Consider the following 22628-nt stretch of genomic DNA (forward strand, 5'->3'; position numbering starts at 1 on the left):
TTCTTATACTGAAAGCCCTTTGAACACAGAAACGAAGTTGTATCTTAAGCACTTAATATTGTTCTGACACAAATGTTTCTTAATGTTTGTGTTCTGAGAAGATCTAGGTATTTCACGATTTTTTTGTGTTCTAAAATGGTAATCAGATATCTCTTTTAACTATCTCTGCTTTTGGAGTGAAGAATGAAGTAGGGTTTAAGGTATAATTTTTGTATATTTTTGTCAGATTAGGAAGAACATGAGACATTCTAATAATTACACCAAAAAGTTTAAGCTAGAGAAAATGTCATGACCTTTCCAAAAATACGTGTTGTGAAACACTGTGCTAGAAGTACTTATTTTATATTGTGTTGATTTATCAACTATTTGTAAGCTTACACTTATAGAGTATAATGATAAATATTATGGGCTCTGTAGACATGTCTTTTCCTTCAAGGGTTTATAATTCATATGGTAAATAATCTGAGGCAGTCGTTTTAAATCCTTGCTTTAAAGATCAGAAATAACCTATATTTACTCTGGGTAGTTTATCACTCAGAATCTAATAAAACTGTGGAAACTGACTTCTCACATTAAGTTCCTAAAAAAGTCATTTTTTCCCCCATTGGAAATAAATAGAAGTAAAATCAAGTAAGGTAAAATCAGTCATTTTACTCCAGTTCAGTGTTTACATTGAAATGCCTTTTCTCTGATCTGAAGGTGTTCTTGCAAACCAGGATTTTGGCTGCAAATACCATTTTATTACCTTCTTTGAAGTTTCCTTTTTCTCTACCATAGTGACATCTTGAACTGTATATGAATTCTTTATGAATTTTTTGCCCATAGTGAATTTTTCCTTTGCAGTGCAATTCCAGTAAAATACGTAGTCTTTTTTTTTTCTTGGAGTATCGGTAAACATCATAGAATCAACTTCACAAAAGTGTTCTTTCATCTTGAGTTTTTCTGTCACTATCTAAAAACATCTGTTGAATTCTTCTTTTGTTGTTGTTCAAACTTCAGTGTTGTGATTTTGTAGAATACACTGTAGAAATTTCTCCTAACTTCTGTAGTGATGAAACATTTTCTTGGTATTTTTTTGAAGATTTAACAGAATAAAGAAATGTTTGATAGGATTAACATTCTCCCCTGGTCTTTATAAATATAAAGGATTGGGTTTTTTCGTATGAAATTTCTCAGTTGAACCTCGGTTTTTGTTAATATCTTTTAAAATACCAGGAAGAATTCCTAATACTTTGCGTCACTTGGAAGAAACCAATTAAATAACTATAATGTCTCTAATTCCGCCCGGCTACCTTAAGTCCTTCCTGGAATAAATCTTAAGTTTGAAAAAAAAAGATCTTGCATGAAACAAGATAACCATTCATTCCTAGTATATATGCATCTTCTAAACATATTACTGGGGCCCGTTGGAAGAGGCATGCTTACGATATAAATATATTATGCTACTCATAACATCTTGATGTTATGCTGTCCTTTCACTAAGCTTAATGCATTCAGATTTACTGTGAATTTAACTGTGGAGAAGTTAGAGAATGAGGATGAAAGTTCACATAGGCTAGCAAGAGCATAAAATACCCTGAATAAAAATTCTTAAGTAGTTCACATGTTATCATCTCCATTGCTACTTCCCTAATTCAAAGTACTGTCATCTCTTGCCCAGATTTAAGTACCTTCCTAACAAGTCTTCCCAAGACTGCAATTCCTGCCTTCCCTAGTATTAAAACTGATGGTCCTTTGAAAACTGAAATCTCCTTGTGTCACTTCCTGCTGAAAATCTATAGAGAGGTCCCATTGCTCTTAAAGTGACTTGTATATAAGGCCTTCTATAATCTGCCCCCTGCCTGCTTTTAGTTCCTCCAAAGCCTTCCAGGTCCCACCATCCACAGGATCATTTCTCATTTATTGCGATGTACTGATTCATTATTTCTGTACAGATTGGTTTAGTAATCTCCCACAGATCCTCACATCACAGCTCTATGTCACTTCCTTAGTTATCTACCTATTAGGGTAGATCTGTTATATGCTCCTGTAACATAACTTTTTTAGCAGTTACTGTTAAAAATTTCCATTTCATTTGTATGGTTATTTAATTAATCTCTTCATATGACTCTTAGTTCCAAGTACCTTCAGCATTAGAACTTAATGCCTTAATTATTTGTTGCATTAAAGGCTGGATTGGCCAGTTAATTTATGTATGTGTTTCTAATTCAGTCTATCCCAGAATTGGTGTTTAGAAATTAACAGCGTAAGCCCCATTGTAATTTAGAATTACATGAGAGTAATGATGTTTCCATCAAATTTTTCTGCTGTATGGTTACTATGTGATTAGACAAGTCATATAAATACTAGACCTCACTTTTATCATTTGTAGAAGGAACTGGAACTAGTTGATCTGTAAGCTCGCTCTGACTCAGATGTTCAGTGATGTTAATGGTTTCCCCTTCATCATCAGGAGAAAGATTGATTTTTTTTTTAAAGATTTTATTGATTTATTTGAGAGAGTGAGCATGAATGCACAGGTGGGGAGAGGGGCAGAGAGAGAGGGACAAGCAGACTCCCCACCGAGTGCAGAGCCCAGCATGGGCCAGGACCCTGAGATCGTGACCTGAGCCCAAGACAGACGCTTAACTGGCTGAGCCACCCAGGTGCCCCCAGATACTGATTTCTAACTTCATTGTCCATTGGGTTGATTTGGAGGTTCTGTTCTATGTGTCCCCACTCCAGGATTCAGCTGACAGAGCAGCCTCTATCCTGAACTTTGCTAGACACTGTAATAGAGGAAAGAACTCTGAAAGATCTCTTATCTTGTGTCAGTTATTCAAATGCTCTGGCCAGAAGTTACATGTCACCTGGGATCACAGCTCATTGGCCAGAATGAGCACATGGTTGCACCTAACTAACTATGAAGGGACCAAGAGAAACAATCCTACCGTATGACCAGAAGGCAAAGAAAAAAAAAATGATTTGGCAAACAACACTGACAGGTCTGCCTTTCTGGTCAACCAAAGATTTGAATCACTGTCTTTACCACAAAATATACTCATCCACTCCACAATGAACCCATCCCCAAAATCCCAGCTAAACAGCATCAAGCTTGAAGTATTAGGATTTCCAGGTGATACACATAATTCTCTATATTGGTTTGGATCTGTTTCCCCTTGATCTGGAGATCTGTGAATGGAAATACTATCTCTACCTCTGCTGTACGCATACCCCATATACATGAGAAAAACAGGGCCATGATAACCACAATAAACATTCCCATTTGGATTCTAGAAGATTGAGGGAAACCTAGCACTCCATAATCCATAGCAACTCAAAAATCACATCAGGCTGACTTTATAAGGGTCCCCTTCCCCTGGCTGTGGGCAATATTTTTGTTTATATAACTAGATCTCTCCTGGAGGGTCTCCTTAGTCCATTGTTTTTTGTGGTTTTTGACATTCTTTCATTCTCCATGGTCTTTCTTCACCTCATCGGAAGTAGATATTGGAAAATAAACCCTTTGGGGAGCTAATGCAACTGTACTTTTAACTCAGATTTTAATCTCGGCTTTTGATTTTTGATTGTCAGCAGCACAACTCGGTAGGCTTCTAATGTGTTTCCATTTAGTTCTGAATGCCAGTAGCCTGTATTTATAGTTCTTTATCAGATGTCAGCCTCCTAATTGCTAGTAGCATAAACCTATTAACTTTTGCTGGAAAGCTACACTCTTAAGTGTCTACTCTCTTTTTCTGTGAGGATTATGTTCAGCTGAAAGCAAGAATGCAGTTTTAATTGTGTGTCTGCTTTTGAGACTCTAATCCATTCAAATGTTTTATTGTAAGTATCACGGCTGCATTCTGATTTAAACCTTACCTTCAAGGTTGATTGCTCTTCCTCTGTTAGCCAAAGGCCTTCTTGATTCCTAAACTTAATAGCTTGGGTTGAGAAGCATTCTTAAAATGCTGCAAGTCGCTGAATTTTTGGACTCTTCGTTCCTGCTTACCAACTGATGAGTTTTAAAATTTTGTTTCTTATAATACCAAACACAGAGCAACCAACACTCCATTTTAATGGTTAGGGTTTTTTTAAACTCTTCTAGAGCTACAGGTTTATTAAGTACATTATTTGCTTCTTAAACTATCATAACTGACTTTTACCAAGTATTTTGTGCTGCCTAATAAGGATTCTAGGTTTCCATCCTTTGAGAAGTTCCCTTGCTGCTTGGCCCCCAAATGGCATATATTTTAGCCTTTGTGTTGTAACAGTATCCCATTTCTGGAACCAGTTTATGTCATTCAGGATCAACTAGGTTATGATGTAATAACAAACAAGCTTAAAAGTTCGTTTCTTATTTTATGTAACATTTTTTTCATGAATCAGCTGGGGAACCAGGCATAGGTAGCAGTCCAATATGATGGCAGGTGGGAGGAGATGTCAGATCTTCACCATCAGTTAAATACTCTAGCCTGGAAATAATAAGTTGCTTTGATTCACAACTCATTGACCGGGATTAGTGACCTAGCCCCACCAGCCACAGAGCCAGAAAATGCAATATTATTGTGTGTCTGGAAGCCAGCCAGGAATAATTTGATGAACAAAACTAAAGGCTATCTATTACACTTTGAGTATTTATCTTTGTGTACTGGAGGAAGAAAATGAAGAAGGGGATATTTGAGGACCTTTGTGAAGACAGATAAAAAGTACACCTTCAGGGGCACCTGGGGGACTTAGTCGGTTAAGCAGCTGACTCTTGGTTTTGGCTCAGGTCACAGTTTCAGGGTTTTGGGGTGAAGCCCCAGGTGAGGTTCCATGCTCAGCAGGGAGTCTGCTTAAGATTCTCTCCCTCTGCTCCTCCCCCTACTTGCTCACTCTCTAAAATACATAAATAAACCTTCTGGTTTTTTTAGGTACACCTTCAGTAAGCTGTGTTTTATCTCCTCTGAACTTAAGATTTTTAACCTATCCTTCACTCCATTTAAATAGTAAATTTTGCATTCTGACCATGGTTTGGTCAAATTATAATATAAATATTGTACTAGTTGATTCTGAATTACTTACTTATAAATATTTTACTTTACCTAAGATGATTATTTTAGTCGTCATCATCAGACTGGAAGAAATATAAATATAAATCCCTAATTAAGTACAGGTGTCTAACACAACCCCTGTACTACAATTTATTACTGGAAAATTAATTCGCCTTTATGGGGTTAAAAAAAATGGCAGTGTCTGCCACAGTTTACTTCTTTAAGAGATCATGGAAGTATATGATTTACTCTTGTTTAGACTTTCATTCTGATCAAATTTAATGCAGCTCCTGAGATGATACAAACTTTTTAGCATGATTTACATAATACTTTTATAGGAAACTTGTCTTAAATATTATCTGGAAACTTTATTTAGTTATTTCATCTCTTTCTGCTATGAAATAAGAGAATTTGTATAATGTTTCTAGGAGCCTAAAGACCTTTGCAAGAAAGAATTTAATTTTCCTTCTCTTACGGCTATAAATACCAACTAAATAGAGATAATAATTAAATGTGTTAGAATTAATCTAAAACTGCTCTAAGTATGTTATTCAAGTTTTGCAACCTTTTGCCCTTCCTCCCCAAATAAAAGTTCTGCATATTTCTCTCATTTCCATGAAACCAGATTTATTTTAGGTAGCATTGCATTCATTAGTTTAAAAATGTTCCAGTGAGTTATATCACATCCATTGTGGGGTAAAGCGTATGGTAAAAATAATCTTTGAATGAATTACTCCCATTAATTTAACTTGATCAGGAAAGCTGGGAGGACAGGGCTTCCTTAAGACTGCAGTGCATGTTTCTTTTTTCCTTTTGTACTTGAAAATGGCTAGAGAGACCTCATTCTTCTGCAAAAGCTGAAAAAGTGAGTGTGGTAACTATAGTATGGTGCCTGAACTTTGTCGTTTAAAGAACAATGTCATTTAAGTTCCATTTGACTGTCTTCAGAGGTTAAAATTGTTTTAACAGTGACAGTTTGCCAATAAAAATCAACTGGGGTTTTAAAATATCCTCATTTGGGCTCTTGGGTAGCTCAGTTGGTTAAGCTTCAGACTCTTGATCTCAGCTTTTGGTCATGAGTTCAAAGCCTGGTGTTGGGCTCCATGCTGGGCTTGGAGCCTACTAAAATAAAATAAAATAAAATAAAATATCCTCATTTATAGGATTAATAGGAGACAGGATATCATTAAGAAAACATAAGGTAAATTTGGACTTGGTCTTATTTATTGATCCAAATATACCTATCGTAAAGTAATTTCTATTAATAATGTAGGCCATAATCTATTGAAATTTGCTATTATAATAATAATACACCACCACTTTATAGACATAATCTCACTCTTCAATGCAGTCTTTATAAGTTAGGTAGCATTTTCTGCCTTTTACTAATAAGGAAAAAAGGCTGAGTTGGTGTCATTATTTATATTATGAAAAGCTAATAAAAGTGTATGCTAGGTGTACACTAGAAGGTTACCTGCATTTCTTGTCTCATTTTACCTTGATAATAGCAGTAACCTCATTTTACTAATAAGAAAATGTAGATTTAGGGAAGTTAAGTCACAATTAGTAACTGTCAGAATTCCCTTCCAGGATTCCCTTCCCAGGTTTTTGACATCAAAACGTGTGGTTTTTAGAAAGTACGCCTTATATATCTTCCTGTTTGATAGAGTATTCTAATAAAAACAAAAAATCAGAAATTTTATTTCCATACAATATGTTTTATAACTTGCAAGAAGATAATTTGTGGCACAAAATAGAATTAAACTAATTAGGATAATTTGATATTATAAAATATTTATTTTCATCTAACAATGTGTTAGTTTAAATAAAGGGGGAGTTTTAAGTTTGAGAAAGTGAAGGATACAGACATATAATTAAACAAGAAAGCTTTGAGACTATCAGAGCTCCTTTTATTTTTTAGCCACTGCAGAAGACAAAGCTTTAGAAATTACACTGAGGATTTTGTGGTTTTGGTGAAACCACAGGACTTGGTGTTAAAGGAGAAAATTTGCGTATTTAGTTTAGTGTATTATGAACTATGATTTCTTCCTATATTAGCCATGTTATAATGTTTTCCACAGTTACCTTAAACATGGACAAATCTTAACATTCATACGAACCTGAAATTTTATATTTTTGATGGGTAATAAAAAATATTAGTAAGAACAGTGTAACAGCTAAGTCTCAATTGGTACATTGACTGGTGGGAAAATAAAATAGATAAATCTGTTATTTTTGATGAAGGAACAGGGAATGGTCAAATTTAGACTGTTTCAATCTGTTATTACGTAGATCCTTATCTCTCCAGGGTGGTAAATCATTTAATATTCTTTTGACTTCTTTTATGGTAGATTATTTAATTGTACCTAAAAAGCCAAAATGAATTCCTTCCCAATTTGCTTCTAATTCAAAGCTGATTCTCTTCTCAGAGGGGAAACTCCTATTTCTACTATTTCTGTGAAAAGAAGATTATTTTGTTTGCACACTTGGTAAATGTGGTATCAGATGTATACTAAGTGAAGTCTTCGAAGTCCAGAAGAAGAAGTACAAATTTTGATGTAACTCTACTGTCTAATTCAGCAAGATAAAACAAAACAATAAAGGGAAACAAACTTTACTCTTTACTGTAGACCTCTATATCTGTAGGGATGATAGAAGATTAAAAGTAGTTAATTACACAGGAAACATATGTATGTAGTCTTGGTTCTCCTAGGACTTAATCTTTCAGAACTCCATTCTTCATATCCACAGTGCCTGGGTACTACCAGAGTTAACCTTTTTGAGCAATGATTAGTAAAGCATTCCAAGAGAATCGTGTAAGAGAAGTTAGGAAATTGCTGTTACTTTCTCAAGTTACCTGGTTATAACTTTCCACTAATCCTTGAAGCCATAATGTTGTTCTTTATCTCTTCAGCTGTTAAAAATCCTTTCTGCTTCTCTCTTAGTATTGAGTCCTCCCTTGAGTACCACCCAGAACTCAGCCATACATGGGGAAGGCAAAAGAAGACAAGAAGGAGGAATTAAGCCACAGTAGAAAGACCATAGGGTTCTGGAGTCAGACCTCAATCCAAATCCTACTTCTACCACTTCGGGCAAGTGACTTAATCTTACTGAGCTTCACTTTCCCTGTAAAATAGGTATAATAATACATTTTAAGAATGAAGATGTTGTATCTAATATAGGGTCTCAGCATACAGATACAATTTTATATAAGCTTACTTCCCTCTTCTGTCATTTTTACCATGTAAATAGTAGAGCATGCTTGCTTTCGTGTCTGTCAGTGACCCACCTTACTACAACCTAACTGCTGAATCTTCAAAAGTAAACAGAAATAACTATATCAATATCAGGATTCTCCAAACTTTGCATAAGAGTCAGATAATATTTTAAGCTTTGCAGGCCTTACAAGTCTGTCACAGCAACTCAGCTCTGCTATTGTAGGGCACAAGCAGTATGGACAATATGTAAATGAGTAAGTGTGGCTATGTTCTATTATTTACAAAAACAGATGGGGAGCTGAACTTGCCCACTCCCTCTCTTATAATTTCCCAACTACTAATCTGTATTACTGTCCATAAAGCAGAGTTCTGTTGTCAGATTTTGTAGTCTAAAAACAGCTCCCTGTTTTAAAAATAAACTTACTGGAAAATACCTCAGTATGAAGTTGAACAGTGGAGTCATAAGGTTATGTTTCCCAAAATTGATAGACTGTTATTTTAGAAGAGAATGGTTTTTATATGCCTTGGTTTAACATTATAACTTTAATGCTTATCATAGTTTTTAGTCCTGAAAATTAAAAGCTGGGTCCCACCAAACATTTAGATGAATCACACTAACAGTGGTCAGTGAATAGTACATGTTGACTTCTATATTACTGATTTGGAAAATCATGGTGCATTTTAATATGTGCAAAATCTGTGAGGATTCTTCTGTAAAGAAACTGTTCGACATTGCTTATCTATCTGTGCATTTTATCTGTCTGTGCATTTCCCAAAATTAATCCCAGAACTCTTCGTATAACAACGATAACTCTAGAACAACTATTCAGAAGACAGTATTCTGATAATGTCTGGTTTAGATAAGGAAATTAAGAGCCAGAAAACTTTCACTGACTTACAGATCAGAGATTGTGCAGTTACTTGACAGTAATTCTGGAAGAAGTACTTCCATCTCTTCCTCTTACTTTCAGGGAGACCCTTTTTTTCCTTTAAAAAAAAAATACTATTTGGAAATAATTTCAAGCTTACAAAAAGTTTGCAGGAAAAAGAGTAGTATACCCACATATAACTATTGTCAACATTTTGCCCAATTTGCTTTATTGTTGTTTTTTTTTTCAAACTTAACATAGACACATGTAAACAAACACATATTTTTCCAAACAATTTAAGAGTTAATTTGCCTACATCATGGTGCTTTATTCCTAAATATTTCAATGGAGTTTAATCTTTTATGATGCAGACAGTATTTTTTTTAATTTTTTATTTTTTTATAAACATATAGTTTTATCCCCAGGGGTACAGGTCTGTGAATCGCCAGGTTTACACACTTCACAGCACTCACCAAAGCACATACCCTCCCCAATGTCCATAACCCCACCCCCCTTCTCCCAACCCCCATCCCCCCAGCAACCCTCAGTTTGTTTTGTGAGATTAAGAGTCACTTATGGTTTGTCTCCCTCCCAATAGCATCTTGTTTCATTGATTCTTCTCTTATCCACTTAAGCCCCCATGTTGCATCACCACTTCCTCATATTAGGGAGATCATACGATAGTTGTCTTTTTCCGCTTAACTTATTTCGCTAAGCATGATACGCTCTAGTTCCATCCATGTTGTCGCAAATGGCAAGATTTCATTTCTTTTGATGGCTGATGCAGACAGTTTTTGAAGATTACAGTCTCTTTGATTTTTTTTCTTTAATAGAGGATCCCATTTTGAGTTTGATGTTTTCCCAAGTAGATTCAGATTTTGCACTCCCAGGTAGAATTTTACATAAAGGATATTGTAGTCTCATAGTATCACATCCTGAGACACATAATTTATCTGCCCCTGATTGGTAAGGTTAGTTTTGATAACCCAGTCAAGGTATGGGCCAGTTTCTCCACTATATAGTTACTAGTTTTCCTTGGAACTAATAAGCAATCGGGGAATCTACATCCTTTTGCGAATTAATATAGTGAAGCTGTTAAGAGTCCATACTAGGAGCATCTGGGAGAAGCAGACATCTGCCTTCAGCTCAGGTCATAATTTCTGGGACCTGGGATTGAGTCTGTTTGCCCCCTCCCCACTTGCCCTCTCTTTTTTTCTATGTCTCTCAAATCTTAAAAAAGAAAGAGTTCATAGTAGAGCCACAGCTGGGTTTGTATCCAGCTAATTATATGAACTTAGGCAAGTTTAGTAATAGGTGAAATAGGGATGATAATTCCCACGTCTTTCTACAATATATACATGTAATATAGAGAGAATATATATTGTTATGAGCTTTTAATGAAGTAAGATATATGAAGCTTGGGCCTGGCATTGATAAGTGCTCCATATATGTTAGCTATTACTATTTCAGTTCTGGAAAGGTGAATTAACAGACATAGTAATAAAGCCTAAAGCTTTATAACCCAAAGTTAGAATTGAGTTCACAAAGTCTTTTCTTGCAAGTAAATTAATATTTTTTCCAAGATGAATGACTCTTTCAAAGTTATTGAGCTTGTTCTCACTCTTGGTGTTTTTTCCTGTCTCTTGTCCCTTGTCCCTTCTGGTATGTGTGAGGCAAGTAGCTTAGGGATGAAACTCCTATCAGGAAATTTTTTTCTGAATTCTGATTTGCTGAGTGTTCAGTTCCATAAAAATTTTAATTGAGGGGCGCCTGGGTGGCTCAGTGGGTTAAAGCCTCTGCCTTCAACTCAGGTCATGAACCCAGGGTCCTGGGATCGAGCCCCACATCAGGCTCTCTGCTCAGTGGGGAGCCTGCTTCCTCCTCTCTCTCTCTGCTTGCCTCTCTGCCTATCAAATAAATAAATAAAATCTTTGGAAAAAAATTTTTAATTGAGTTTTTATGAAATATTTAAAAATCATCTGTACCTGTTTTCTATTCTACCACTGTAATAGTGTTATGTAGTAGTTGTAAGAGACTTTCTGAAAGGGGTAGATATCCTCGTAGAATTATAAAAAATAGAGAGAGGTTTAGATGGACTTAAAGACAGGAAACATTACATGTAGGTATTACTAGAAAGGTCTATTAGATGTCCCCTGTAGCTTGAGAGTGAAATTCGGAGTAGAAAGGGTGAGGTAAGGTGTTGGACCAAAAGAAGTAGCTAGAGCTAGACCATGAAGGACCCTGTTTGCCATGCCAAGAAGTTTGAATTTCATCATGAAGGCAGTAGAGAGCCAAGGATTAAATGTGAGAATGATGGAATCCAACCTTTCGAGAGACCCTGGCAGCTACAGCTATAGAAAGTAATTGGAGAATAGTGTGATACCAGAAGTAAGGAGGCTAGTTGCTGCCTGAAATGAAGACAGTGGGATTTAAAAAAAAAAAAAAAAAGGCACTGAATATTTTCTAGACCTAAAATGAGTGAGAATTCTAGAGGATCTGATGGCCTCATTTGGAAACGGGGTAGTCGGAAGCAGGTAATTGACCTCACTAGGTAATACTGGAAGAAGAACAGATTTGGAGACTCAGCAGATGGGGATGTTGATGTTATATGAAGTCTATTTGTAGAGCATGTAGTAAGAGGTCTTTATACTATGCCTAGAGTTTAGCAGAAATCTGGGCTAGAAGTGAGGATTTCTAAGCATGTCATCAGCACACAAATGGCAGTTAAAGCCATGAAAGCGGATGAAATTCCAAGAGTGAGTATGTGCAAGGGCTATGGACTAAGTCTTGGCATAGCTTTTGTCTGTGTTGGATTATATAAACATGTTTAGTTTTAGATGAGCTTAAATTACTCAGGCTGTTGATTTAAGGTATTAACCCTCCAAAATGAGAAACATCGTTTGTATTTTATTTGTGTAAGTTAAAAGGCATTAAATAATGACAGATGACTAGCTCTCCAGGATATGTTGGGAGATTTAGAAATCATCAGCATAAAGATTATAACCAAAAATAAGGGCTTCTTGAGACTTTTTATTAATTTTTAGGAAAGCATTCCACTTAGATTGTCATTTGTGAGAATAGAAAAACTAACTTTAGTCCCTTCCCCTTCACATTCCCAGTTATCACATGGGCACACGGGCACTTAGTAAATGCAGCACAACCCAACTCTAAAGCGATGTAAGGGCTACAAATAAAGGACATGAGAGGGCAAGCATCAAAACTGAACTGAATTTTGCCTAGGGCTGCCTTTGACCACCATGCTACTTAGTAACTGTGTGTCCTGAATATTTCGTGATAAAAGTACTAAAATGACAGATGTTTCACACTAAAAAGAAGTAATAAGACTATACTGTTTTACCTGTACTTTAGCAATCTTTTACTGTTTTATACTGTAGAAATAAAGTAATTTCAGGATATGAGCTTTAAGTGGGAGGAGGGGTAGATGTTAATAATCCTAAGACCTTTTGCCATTTATTCCTTGTAGAAAATAGTAAGTATTGAATTGCTCTTTTTCTTCCTAAGTAGTCTATATCTTCAGCTGTTTTGACTTTTTCACCCCGAGCATTTTAAGGACAAAAGCAAAGTGTGTTCATCTTAATTTTTTCTTTGCTTTTATGAAATTTAATCTCAATTTTTTATGAGTTCTGTTCCCAAACAGTATTTGTGGACCTTAAATAACAGGCACAATTCACTGGCTCATTTATTCAGTAAATATTTACTGGATATTTGTGTGTATTAGGCACAGTTCTAGACCCGAGGTAAAGCTAAGCAGAAAACAAATTCTACCTTCATGGATCTTATATTTTATGGAAAGAAGACAAGACAGTAAATAAAACAGTAAGTAAATTCTGTAGTTTATAAAGAGGTAAGTGCTATAGAGGAAAACTAAAGCAGGGGGCAGATAAAGCGTTCCAGGCTTAAGAGAGGGGAGAGAGTGCATATTTTTTTGCAACATTTTGTTATGAAAATCTTCAGACATACAGTAAAGATTCAAGTGTGTTCAGTGACCACCTCTATACCCACTAGCTAGATTTGCCTATTACATTTTATTCCACTTGCTTTATCACACATCCATCATCTCCATTTTTTGGGTGCATTTCAAAGAAAATTGCAGATAGTGCCTGTTTTCATAAATATTTCAGCATAGATGTCATTAATTACAGTTCAGTATTTACTGGTTTTTTTTTTCCTTTGAGGTAAAACTAACATGCCTAGAAATTCACAAATAAGTAGTCAGTATTAGCTGGATTTTGACAATTCATATACCTTCATAGCCCAACCCTCATCAAGAGATGAAGCATTATTGCCATCATCGTTGAAAATCTCTTCATTCCCCTTTCCAATCAATCCCTGATGCCACTCCCCAGAATCAAGTACTGTTTTTATTTTTTTCACCATAAATTAATTTTGCCTGTTTTAAAACTTAACATAAATGGACTCAAAGAATGTGGACTCTTTTTAGGATTTTAGGATTGATTCATATTGTTGCATGTATTAGTTCCTTTTTGTTGTAGAATATTCCATTGTATTACTCTGCCGTAGTTTGTTCATCTCTCCTATTTCTATTGATGGGCATCTGGATTGTTTCCACTTTGGGACTATAACTGAATAAAACCATATAAATGGTCTTATTGAGGTCTTGTGGGCTTGGGTAGATACCTACCTGTGGGATTGCTGGGCCATGTGGACTGTGTATTTTTGGTTTTATGAGATCTGCCATACCTTTTTCTCACTAACACAGCGTATGAGAGTTCTAGTTATTCCACAACCTCACCATCATTTGACAACATCACCATGTTGTCAGCCTCAAGTTTAGCCATTCTGGTGGAGGAGGTGGCAAGGAATTGATCCAAAGATGACTTTTGAACAAAGACTTGAAGAAGGTGAGGGAGCAAGCTATTTAAGTTTGGGGAGAAGAAGCAAGGAATCTAGTATACAAGAGCAGAGTGAGTAAAGAGAATAGTAAATGAAAGGTAATAAGGAGAGAGGAATGCAAATCATGCTGGACCTCATAAACAGTTTTAAGAACCTTATCTTTTATTCTGAATGAGATAAAAATAATTGGAATACTTTAAATGGAATAATGGCATAATTTGACTTATATATTAACAGATTGGCTATTGTAGAATAATGGCCAAAAATGGACTCAGGGAAACCAGTCAGAAAGTTATTGTAATGAGCCAGTCAAGAATTAGGGTATTTGGATGTAGAAAAACTATGGAGTCCTTGCTGGAGCCATGTTCCTGAACAGATGTTTTAGTTCTTAGAAATGTCATTAGAATATAGGAGAGAAAGTAATTCAGCTCAGTGCTTTTGTTCAAGTAGCAGTGGAGTCTAGCTCTGCATGCATAAGTAATAGGGATTAAATTTCTTGAGTGGCTTTTTACAAATTAGTAATCACTTATTTCTCCATAAGGAATCTTAAACATTGTGGCTTATAATAACCTGTTTTTAATTCCATGATCCAAAAGGTCTAAATGTAGTCTTAATTATTATGACTAAGTGGTAAGGTCATTATTTGCTTAAATAAAACCTTAATGAATAAGTGAATATAATTTAATCTTTGTTTAGGAATTTGTACAATATAACTGAATAGCTCTTTTTGGTTTGCTGATATGTATTAGATATTAAAAAGTATATAGAAATGTTCTTTTTATTTTGTTCATGCATTTTATTTAGACTGATTTATCATTTTTCTACAATGATATTTTATAAAGTATTGTAATAAGGCAGAATATTATACTAGATGCTGAGCAGGTTAACAAGATAATTATATTATCTTCATCCTTAAACATCAGAGCCCCCAGATAATACAAGAGGATACATCTTTTAAAGGAAAAAATACATAAGTTAATTAAACATAGTGTCTACATTTTGGAGATCAGTATACAAACAATTACAGTTTCTAAGTAGAGACTGTAGTACTGTAGAAGCACAAGTTGGGGAGCATTTCTGCTGAGGGAAGAGGGAGGAAAGATAATTTTAAACCAGACTTTGAAGAACAGGTGGGAATTTTCCATGGTGGAGTTGGGGGCATGGTGAATGGTGATGTCAGGAGATGTCTCCATCCATATGAGCAAAGGCACAGAGCAGATGTTTAAGATACATTTGCAATAATGTCTCTTCAGACAGGTTTTATCTACACGTAGCTAATGTCACTCTCATTTAATCAATAAAAATGGTGTTTTCTGATTTCTCAAATACAAGTGACATGCCCTGTTCAGAGCCAGTTAACCCTTTCACATTAACTACCAATGCTTTTAACAAAGACCACAAAAAGCCACCTGGAAGGGCAATATTTTTCTCGGGGTAAACAAAAATAACAGAGAGGAAATTAAAAGAAAAAACATTAACTACTGGTGCGAAGAAAAGTAGGGGTTTAAAAAAATACAAATAGGTAGCAGAGTGATTTGCTGGATTTCGGGCTTGATGAGGAAGCTAGGATTCTTGAGTAGGTGTCTGTCTGTGAAACCCATGCCCTTTCCGTGTACTAGGCAGGCTGAAGTAACAGGAGTGAATACTTTCGGAGCCCAGTGCCAATAGCAAGGTTCATAGAGACATGGCAGTGTGCTCTGAACTTCAGTCTAAAGATCATTGTTTAGTCTTTTCTGATACTCTTTTACTGTTTGTATTGCTGCATATAGGAAACAATTACAGAGCAAGAAGTTTTTTTTTAATTATTTGCTGAATAACTTAACCGTAAATTATAGTTTATCTCATTCCATTTTATGTAAGATCAAATATTACAGAAGTCTTTGGATTATTTAATTTTATTTACTTTGTTTCTTCTAAAACCTAACTTGAGAATTTATGCCTCTGTTATTTTATGAAAATTTTGAATTATTCTTGGTGTTTTGGTGGTTAATTCTTACAACTGTGCTTAATACAAATATCCTATAATATAAAGAAATTTTATTTAACCACTATGTCAAACATGTAAGTGGTCTTCAAATATAGTAATCCCCTTTTCTTAAAACAATCTTTTAACTCCCATTGCTGCAGATGTTGGCTTAAATGTCCCTTGGCACTAGTGAAAATGATATTGTCCTTGAAATCCTTTTCTTTTTACCATAATACACTGTACTTTTTCTTCATAGAACTTATCATACTGTACAGTTTATTTTTAGGACTGTTTTATTAGTATCTGTTCTCCCTACGAGAGTATAAGCTGTGCAATGTTAGGAACTGTGTCTGTTTTAGTTACAACACTGTGTTCCCAGTGCCGGGCACGTGGTTGACACTCAATAAATAAATATGGACTAAGTTAATAAATGAATAAAAGCTTAATCCTAGATATTCTGTTCCATATCTCTAGTTTTTGTTCTTTACCAATATTTCCCAAACTGTTTTACAAAAGTTGTCTGAGATATTAATAGATATTTTCTGAAAAAATATTTCTGTGGTCACAGGCCTGAATGACTATCCCTGCTCTGGAACAAGTACAATTTACATTAACATGTTAAATGCTCTTAGAAGTCCTAAAGTTTAAAAAGAATATAAGTTTAGAGTCCAGCATTCTTTTTTTAACTGTCAAACTCTTTATTGGACTATTTGAAGTTATTTGAACACAGCTGGCCTGTTGTTGCAAGTAGATTATTCAGAAATTTCAATGACAGTATCTTCAAGGAACCTCCAACTTTTTACATAATTGTAATTTAAAATTGGGATATTTTAGGTATTTAGTCAAGGCATTCAATAATTATTGAATTCAGAACTCATTCTAGTTTATTTCATTTGTTACTTGGCTTCACCATTCTGTATCTTCCTACTCAAAGCAAGAATCTCATTTCCACTTCTAATTTAATGTTACTCTTATGTAATTTAACATTCTGTTTCCTAGAAATAGATGAATATAATTTTGGATTTTAAAAATACTTTCTTTACCTGGAAAGCTCTAAGTGTATTTTACTCTTAAACTAACTTAAATGGGAAAGGTTTTACTCAACCAAAATGTCTTCTAGAAATTATCAATGTTTTAGGAAATCATTTAGTGAAATGTACTCATATTTTTTTGTCAAAAAGTATTACAAATACCTTTTAGGAAATATGAGAAATAAAATTACAAAACGGCATTTCAGAAATGTACCACCTGGAGATTATCTGCTAATTTATTGGTGTACATACTTTGAAACTTTATGTATGAATTGATAGATTCATTGATAGAGGATGATAAGAGCTATGAAAGAATAGGGCAAGGAAAGGAACAAAGGAGTGTAAAGAGAAGGATTCTTTTGTATATATGCTCATCTACTTTAAGACTTTTTTTCTGAATGTGCTTCTGTTCAGTTGCATTTTTTTCCTTATAAATACTCTGAACATCCAGTTTTCAGATTCTTTTTTACTTAATAAATTGGTGGCTTTTTCCATATAATGAATATTATTCTAAACTATTTACAGGTTACATATATTCCATTTTATAGAATACGGTCTGTTGTCTATATAGCAACTAGTGTGATCATTTTAAAACCTTTCAGCCACTCCTGTTCTTCATACAAGGACAAATCTTAACATGATCAGTGACTGCATGACTGAGTGTTAATCCTCTGAGCAGATAGCATCTGTCACTCTCCCTCCTCACTCAACTGTGCGCTAGCCATATAGGCCTATGTTTGATCCCCTTCCTGTCTTAGAGTTCGCAGATATACGTGGAGAAAGCATAAATAGGAATATATAAAGTTACAGTTACATCTCAGTTGTTGAAGAATACTTTTGTAAGACTCAGAAGAACTTAACCATAAATGCTGTATATTATACACTTTTAGGATCCTTAGTACCCTGTTCTTGATCTAACTTTTTATTATTATAAGAGTTTTCAGGGGTGCCTGGCTGGGTCAGTCATTAAGTGGCTGCCTTCAGCTCAGGTCATGATCTCAGGGTCCTGGGATTGAGCCCTACATTTGGGCCCCCTGCTCAGCAGGAGTCCTTCTTCTCCCTCTTCCACTCCCCCTGCTTGTGTTCACTCTCTCACTGTGTCTCTCTCTGTCAAATAAATAAAATCTTTAAAAAATTAAAAAAGAATTTTCAAACTTAGAGAAAAGCTGAACAGCTATATACCCAAAATGATTCCAAAACTGTTCATGTTTGCTGTATTTTTTATTGTGTAATAAAATATTTTTATAATTGAACCATTTGAAAGTACGTTGTACACCTCATGACACCACCTTAGGGGAAATCATTTTCTTCACTGTTAAAGATAGGAGAAAATTGTGTGAAATATTTTATAAAACAAAAAACTACAAATAAGATTTTTTTTTTTAAGCAGTAAGTATTCACTCTAATATTGATAAATAAAAATTTGAGTTCACAGTTACGGAAAATGGATAAAACCATAAGGAAAAATCTTTCTATAGAGCACTGTTCATACTAGAGAAAGTATAAATGGTAACTACTAAGCATATGGAAGACTCTTTAGCTTTTCTAATAATGAAAGACATATTTGCTACCATATGTTGGGTAGTTAGTAGGTCTCAGGCATTTTTGTCTTAACCACAATTCCATATGGTAGTACACAGTGTCTACTTACAGGTAATAAAACATATTGGGTTAAATCTCTTGTCTTAAGTCCTAAAGTCCTAGAGCTACTAAACCATCGTGCTGCCCACAATTCAAACCGAGAACCTCTGGATTACCAGAGTCCACATTCTTAACCAGCTTTCTCTATTGCCTGTAAAAATCAAAACACTTTAGAGGTCCCGCATCCCACCTAGAAAGTAACTTATGGTTCATCTAGAAAAATAAACGAGAAAGCCAGGAATATTCTGAAAAAGAACCATCAAGGAGGAATTGCCTTACTAGATAATAAAATGTAGTATGAGGCTAAACTTTAAGTTAAATACTGGCATGAGAGACAGTTTGGGTAGAGTAGGAAAAAAGCTTAGGAATACTCTCAAGGGAATTTTATTCTATGATACAGGTACATTTATAATCATTAAGGGGAATAGATTTTTTTTTTTTTTTGCATGACAGTAGAACAAGTGGCTTCCCATTATCTCTCCTTATACAAAAAATAAAAAGATAAACTGTATTTCTCACATGTTCACTTACATAAGAAATTATGATAGAGTATTCTGAATTAGGAACAAAATGCAAATTAAGAATACTCTACCTTGCTTTCCCATGCCCTCCTTGAGTTTGGTATGTATATGGGGGCATAGGTCAAAGAAAATTTGTCTTGACATTTGAAGGAATCTGAGAGTAGGATAAGTATATATGTGACTGACTTCCCAACTGGAACTTACAGAGGCACCCTTTGTTAATAGATAAGGGCCAGTAGATATAAGAACAAACTATACTAAAATATAAGAGGGTACGTTTAGCCATTAGAGAGCGCAAATCAAAGATCTAATTGAGTTATTAAAAAAGAGAGTATTTGTTTACACCCTAGTTTGTGACTGTACAATTTATACCTGTTATTAAGCATGACAAAATCACAAGGGAAAAGATAAATGTGACTAATAGAGCTTTTTTGCATGGAAAAAATAAACAAAATGAGAAGTCACACTTCAGGAAGATATTTGGAAAATTTATTACAGGGGGCTAATTTCCTTAATATTAAAAAGGAGATAATATATTTAAATGTTGAAGAAGAAAAGTAGTTCTTTTGAAAATGAGCAGATAGCAGCAACATTTAAGAAAAAAGTCATCATTATAAAAAAAATTAACCTAAAATGACAAGATGGGTGATTTTAAAATTTAAAAGAGTCTTTAAGAAGATACTACAAGGACGGGCGCCTGGGTGGTGCAGTTGGTTAAACATTCAGCTCTTGGTTTTGGCTCAGGTTTGATCTTAGGGTTATGAGATTGAGCCCCACGCAGGGTCCATGCTCAGTGCCGAATCTGCTGGAGATTCACTCACTCTGTCCCTCCCATTCGTGTGCTCATGCTTTCTCTTTCTCTCAAATTTTTGGAAAAAAAAAAAAAAAAAAGATATTACAAGGAATGATAGTGTATGTTGGTGGAACCTCATATGCCCTTTGAGGACTTTTTTGTAGTTGTCCTGCAGATGTTTTTACAAATCCACAAAGATGTTTTGTATATAATAGTACAGGTATGATTTTTGTAGCATTCAGGGAGAAGAACAGGCACATAGGTTGTCTCCAGGGGATTTTTTCCAATTAATTAGTGTCTGGTTAAATAAATTATGGTACATCCATATAGAGGGCAGCTGCTGCAAAAGTTGTAGAAGTGTCCGTATAGAAGGATCTCCAGGATCTAGCTAGTGAACCAAAGCCCTAGTGGTAAAGCTCTGTATGTTGCATGGTAGAATTCTTTATGACTTTTAAATCCTATATGAATATATATTTTTAATTAAAACAGGGTACTTGTGAGAACTGGAATTTTCTGTTTTCATACCATTGGAATATTTTTCATCTCTGAACTTATATTTTATATATTTTCTAAAAGCTAGTTTAAATTTTATGAAGTGTTTACCAAAATTCAGTGATGATAGGGCTGACTGAGAACAGATATTTTTATGGCAGCTTGTGGTACCACAAATGGCTAAAATCTTTCTGTGTGGTGACTAAACCAGAGTTTACCTGAGTTCCTGTTATACAGCAGGCATTATACTAAACATTTTTTGCACATTTATCTTACTTAAATCTCCAACCAGCACTATAAAGTAGATTATTTTTCTCATTCTATAGGAAACAGATTTAGAAGACTAAAGTGTCTTTCCAGTAGTCACAGACTCTGAAGCCTATGCATTTGACCCCTATACTAGGCTCTGGAAATTCATAAGAGGTTATTGAGACAAAAGACCAGATTTGAATGTATCAGTTTCATCAAATAAAAATGGAAGGGATACTCTGCCCTCCTTTGAAAAGATCGTATTAGTTGGTTTATATGAAAGTGCTTTCCAGATTTATGGAGCATTCTGTGTAAAGGAGATTAGAATAATTTTTTTTTAATCATCCATGGCCTGCTTTCTTCATACAAACGTAAATGTTTTAACCCTTTTTCTTTGAATCTCATCTGTAAAATGCAAACTCAAAGTAACAGTTTAGTTAGTTTTTTGGAATCTTTAATATAATTTAACTCAATTTCAGTATAGTACATTTCCTAAATTGAGGAAGTATGTGGTATATCTAACAAAACCTTAATTCTGCTTAAAATGTGCTTACTACTAATTGTATTGTTAGCATTCTCTCAAGGCTACTAAAATCCTTCTGGTTTTAAAACATATGAACAAAAACATCTTAATAAAGCTATACATTCTGTTCACTATTTTTTGAATATATAAACTTATCTATTTCTTCCTGTTTCTAGGAACACCATCTTCAGCGGGCTATTTCAGCACAGCAGGTGTATGGCGAGAAGAGGGATAATATGGTCATACCAGTCCCAGAAGCAGAAAGTAATATTGCTTACTATGAGTCTATATATCCTGGGGAATTTAAGATGCCAAAGCAGCTCATTCACATACAGCGTAAGTAATGACTCTTTTAATTATTACATTTTCTATAGCTATTTTCTGCTTAACTCTTGACACATTTTTACCTGTTCAAGGCCATCTTTGGTGCCCATTTTCAACTTTTAAAATTGAGATTTCTGCCTGACAAAAGAGATGGCATTTTTATCCTAAGTTTTTGGTTTCATCTCAACATGTGATCTTATACTACTTTAGACAAATAGGATAAAGAGTATACCTGAGATGTAGAAATGGTTTTCTTACTATTCAGAAATAATAGGGGCTCCTGGGTGGCTCAGTTAAGCATCTGCCTTTGGCTCATGTCATGATCTCAGGGTCCTGGGATGAAGTTCTATGTTGGGTTCCCTGCTCAGCGGGAAGCCTGCTTTCCGTCTTTCACTCCACCGGCTTGTGTTCCTTCTTACTCTCTCTCTCCCTCTGGCAAATAAACAAAAGCTTTTAAAAAGAAAGAAAAGAAGGAAGGAAGAAAAAGAGAAAAAGAAAAAGAAAAAAATAGTGATATGAGTAGCCTTAAAGAACATCTTAGTAAAAGTCGCCAATCAGCAAACTTTTTCTAAAAAGGGACAATGTTTATCTTAGCCTTTTTGGGTCATTCAGTCTGTCACAGGTCTTCAGCTGTACTGTTGAAAGAAAGGCAAAATCAGCAGTTGACAGTAAGTAAACAAATGGGCATGGCTGTGTTTCAGGAAAATTTTATTGAGAAAAAACAGATGGCAACCCAGTATTGGCCCATGAACCAATAGTTTGCCAACCTCTGATCTGTGATCCTACTAGCTTTTTGTGTTCTAGGTGGTAACTGGTTTCACTTGGTAATGATGAGTTCTTCATTAGCATTAATCCTTCGATGGCTATCACATTTGATGGTAAATAACTGAGATCTTATAAACTTCAGAGAGTATATTTCATTTACTCAGTTCCCAAGTAGTTGACAACTTTAAAACATAGTTGAAAGTTTACTAAGGTAAGAGGCACCTAGGTGGCTCAGTCGTTAAAAAGTTTACTAAGGTAAATTGGGACACCGACAAAGGTCAGTGTTGTTGACCTTTCTAATGAAGAGGGTTTTCTAGTGACCTGTCTAAACTTTTTTCAAGACCATGTA

General features: G+C 34.9%; 1 protein-coding gene across 7 annotated transcripts in view; it reads left to right on the forward strand.

Moving 5' to 3' along the window:
- EPC1 (enhancer of polycomb homolog 1) overlaps nucleotides 1-22628 on the forward strand; it is a 90047-nt gene that overhangs the window by 40301 nt on the left and 27118 nt on the right. For 6 of the 7 annotated variants that reach the window (XM_082739772.1, XM_082739774.1, XM_082739768.1 and 3 more), the window contains one exon: nucleotides 21367-21526. In XM_082739772.1, the coding sequence (XP_082595898.1) occupies nucleotides 21367-21526 (160 nt within the window). Of the gene's footprint in view, nucleotides 1-7957; nucleotides 8105-21366; nucleotides 21527-22628 lie in introns of those variants that run through there. The other variant, XM_082739771.1, reaches the window with a different exon arrangement.

This window comes from Mustela nivalis (assembly GCF_964662115.1).
Source record: "Mustela nivalis genome assembly, chromosome: 7".
NCBI lineage: Eukaryota > Metazoa > Chordata > Mammalia > Carnivora > Mustelidae > Mustela > Mustela nivalis.